General features: G+C 39.5%; 1 protein-coding gene across 1 annotated transcript; it reads left to right on the top strand.

Moving 5' to 3' along the window:
- Positions 1–540: 540 nt before the first annotated feature.
- On the top strand, positions 541–2,265 carry LOC137637518 (golgin subfamily A member 6-like protein 22). The gene has a single exon (XM_068369687.1). It carries the CDS (start codon positions 541–543, stop codon positions 2,263–2,265), a length of 1,725 nt encoding a protein of 574 aa, XP_068225788.1.
- Positions 2,266–3,219: the final 954 nt, after the last annotated feature.

Below are 3,219 nucleotides of genomic sequence, written 5' to 3'. Positions count from 1 at the left end.
CTCTCTTATCGATTCTTTGCAGTCTTCACTATATATATATATATATATATATATATACACACACAGAGAGAGAGAGAGAGAGAGAGAGAGAGAGAGAGAGAGAGAGAGAGAGAGAGAGTGTGTGTGTTTTCCGGAGCCGACTGCGGATCTTCGGATCAAAACTGTTCTCTTCTCCAAAAGATTCCTTCCAAAGAGCAATCCCATCATAGACATCGCAAACCTCCGGAAAACTCTCTCTCTCTCTCTCTCTCTCTCTCTCTCTCTCTCTCTCTCTCTATATATATATATATATATATATATATATATATATATATAGAGAGAGAGAGAGAGAGAGAGAGAGAGAGAGAGAGAGAGAGAGAGAGAGAGAGACTTATCCGGAGGCGACCGCGGACTGGAGGTCTGCGAAATCCATGATGGGATTGTGCTTTGGAGGAAATCTTTCGGAGACTGGAGACCAGCCGAAGACCTTTTGCAACCGAGAAAACTTTTTTTTTTTCTTCAAACTAGAGCTGAATCACCACATACGTAAAGTATATGACAATGTTCATGTTTACAAATTTGTTACGTTGGTGTTGTGAGGGTTTTGTTGGAATGCAATCAAGTCAGCGCATTAATATGAATGATAAAATGCGCCCAGATGGCAAAAATGGGGCGGATATTTGGATTCAAATTGAAAATGTCCATGAACCTGCAGAAGTGATGCCGGAGATAGAGCCGGCATTTACACAGGTAAGTCCGTGGACAATTCTCTTTGCTAGTGGATGTGCGGCGACTGTAGGCCTTCTGGCATTTATAGGATACCAGAAGTACAAGGCCTATAGGAACCCCAGCCAGGGACAACAGACTGCAGATAAGGTGCAGTCAGACGATGCTTTGGAAGAGGCTTTGAAACGGGAGAGAGAATTGAATTTGATGTTGAAAGAGAAGCAACGGGAAATCTCTTCTCTAAATTGTGCTCTGGAAGAGAGAGATAACAAGATCTCTTCTCTGGAAAGGGTAATTCAGGAGAGAAATCAACAACTTGGCAATATGGAGGAGAAAATAAAAGAAGAAGAAGAGAGAATAAGAAGAGAAGTAGAGAAACACGATGAGATCTCTTCTCTGAAAAGGGTAATTCAGGAGAGAAACCAGCAACTTCTAAGTATGGAAGAGGAAAGAAAACAAGAAGAAGAAGAGAGAATAAGAGAAGAAGTGGCAAAAGACACTGAGATCTCTTCTCTGAAAAGGGTAATTCAGGAGAGAAACCAGCAACTTCTAAGTATGGAGGAGGAAAGAAAACAAGAAGAAGAAGAGAGAATAAGAGGAGAAATAGCAAAAGACATTGAGATCTCTTCTCTGAAAGGGGTAATTCAGGAGAGAAACCAGCAACTTCTAAGTATGGAGGAGGAAAGAAAACAAGAAGAAGAAGAGAGAATAAGAGGAGAAATAGCAAAAGACACTGAGATCTCTTCTCTGAAAGGGGTAATTCAGGAGAGTAACCAGCAACTTCTAAGTATGGCGGAGGAAAGAAAACAAGAAGAAGAAGAGAGAATAAGAGGACAAATAGCAAAAGACATTGAGATCTCTTCTCTGAAAAGGGTAATTCAGGAGAGAAACCAGCAACTTCTAAGTATGGAGGAGGAAAGAAAACAAGAAAAAGAAGAGAGAATAAGAGAAGAAGTGGCAAAAGACAATGAGATCTCTTCTCTGAAAAGGGTAATTCAGGAGAGAAACCAGCAACTTGGAAGTATGGAGGAGCAAATAAAAGAAGAAGAAGAAGAGAGAATAAGAAGAGAAGTAGAGAAACACAATGAGATCTCTTCTCTGAAACGGGTAATTCAGGAGAGAAATCAACAACTTGGAAGTATGGAGGAGCAAATAAAAGAAGAAGAACAGAGGAGGAGAAGAGAAGAAGAGAAAGATAACGAGATCTCTTCTCTAGAACGGGTAATTCAGGAGAAAAATCAGGAGCAGGAGAGAGTTGTACAGGATAAGACGACCCAAACGGATTTGCATGAGAAGAGAAAGGATATTGAAGAGTCGGAGCAGGAGAGAGTTGTGCAGGATAAGACGACCCAAACGGAGTTGCATGATTCAGGACTTGGGAAGGATATTTTCGAAGTCATCCGAGAGGAGAAACAAAAGCAGTGGGTAGAGTACAGACGCAAGCAGTGCGAGGGAAGGGTCACAGTTGAAAAATTATTCGAAGCTTGTGGTCAGGTGGTGGTCGATTTTATCAAGGCAGAAGATCTAATGCATGATAAAGGGGAGGAAAATGAAAATTAAACAGCTGCAGCTAAAATTCGCAAAAAAATTATAAAATCTAAAAATAAAATAAAAAACATTAAAACTAAAAAATCCAAAAAAATATAAAAACTAAAAATAAAATAAAAAAACAAAAACTAAAAAATCCAAAAAAAAATTATGAAAACTAAATACAAAAAACCAAATTATAAAAATTAGAAATTCTTAAAAACATAAGTTGAAAAATCCTAAAAAACTTAAAAAAAAAAAAAAGCTAGTAGCAGCACCAGTAGCCGGAAGAGGAGGAGGAGGAGGAGGAACAGTAGCAGCAGCAGAAGCAGCACCAATAATCTATTCTGGATACCAGAAATGAAATGCTAAATAAATCTAAAAACAATACAAAATGAAAAACTGAAAAACAATGTGGATTCTTTTTGGTGAAAAAGTAGCTCAAGTTCACTAATAGGAATGAAAATAAAATTCAGTAACTGTTGTCAAGTAAATGAGATTCAGTTGAGTTTTGTGAGGAAAGGAGAACTGAGGAGGACCGTTAGCCCAACTGCTTCACTTGAAGGATGTTTGGAATAATTGCCCACCTCGATGGATGTATGGCTGAACCCCTCAGCTTAAATGGTGCTTGGACTACCTGAAAAGACTGGCTCTGCAGAAGGAAGAAACCTGGCTGATTTTAGTATGCTATGTACCTTGATGGAGGGGTACAAGACCTTTGTCAAGTGTACAAATGGTCGGATATCTAGATCTATTCTTTCGGATACCAACCCTCGGGTGGTTCTGGGGGAATAATCTAGAAGACCGGCTCTGCAGAGGGATGAAGCTGGGATTCTTCTAGTATGCAGACTAGTTCTTAGAGGTTGGGCCAAAACTGTTTTGCTGGGGAAAGAAACTGCATCATCTTTTTGAGGGAGGCATTTATGGTTAGGTGAGGAGCAGCAGCGGTAGAAAGTTTAAGGAAATAACAACAGAAGCTACAAGCAG

The sequence above is a fragment of the Palaemon carinicauda genome, unplaced genomic scaffold (genome assembly GCF_036898095.1).
Source record: "Palaemon carinicauda isolate YSFRI2023 unplaced genomic scaffold, ASM3689809v2 scaffold800, whole genome shotgun sequence".
Classification (NCBI taxonomy): domain Eukaryota; kingdom Metazoa; phylum Arthropoda; class Malacostraca; order Decapoda; family Palaemonidae; genus Palaemon; species Palaemon carinicauda.
This window is presented reverse-complemented; position numbering and strand designations above follow the sequence as displayed.

Bases quoted from the DNA above. Each gene is read 5' to 3' on its own strand.
- LOC137637518 (XM_068369687.1), top strand. From the start codon at position 541: ATGTTCATGTTTACAAATTTGTTACGTTGGTGTTGTGAGGGTTTTGTT.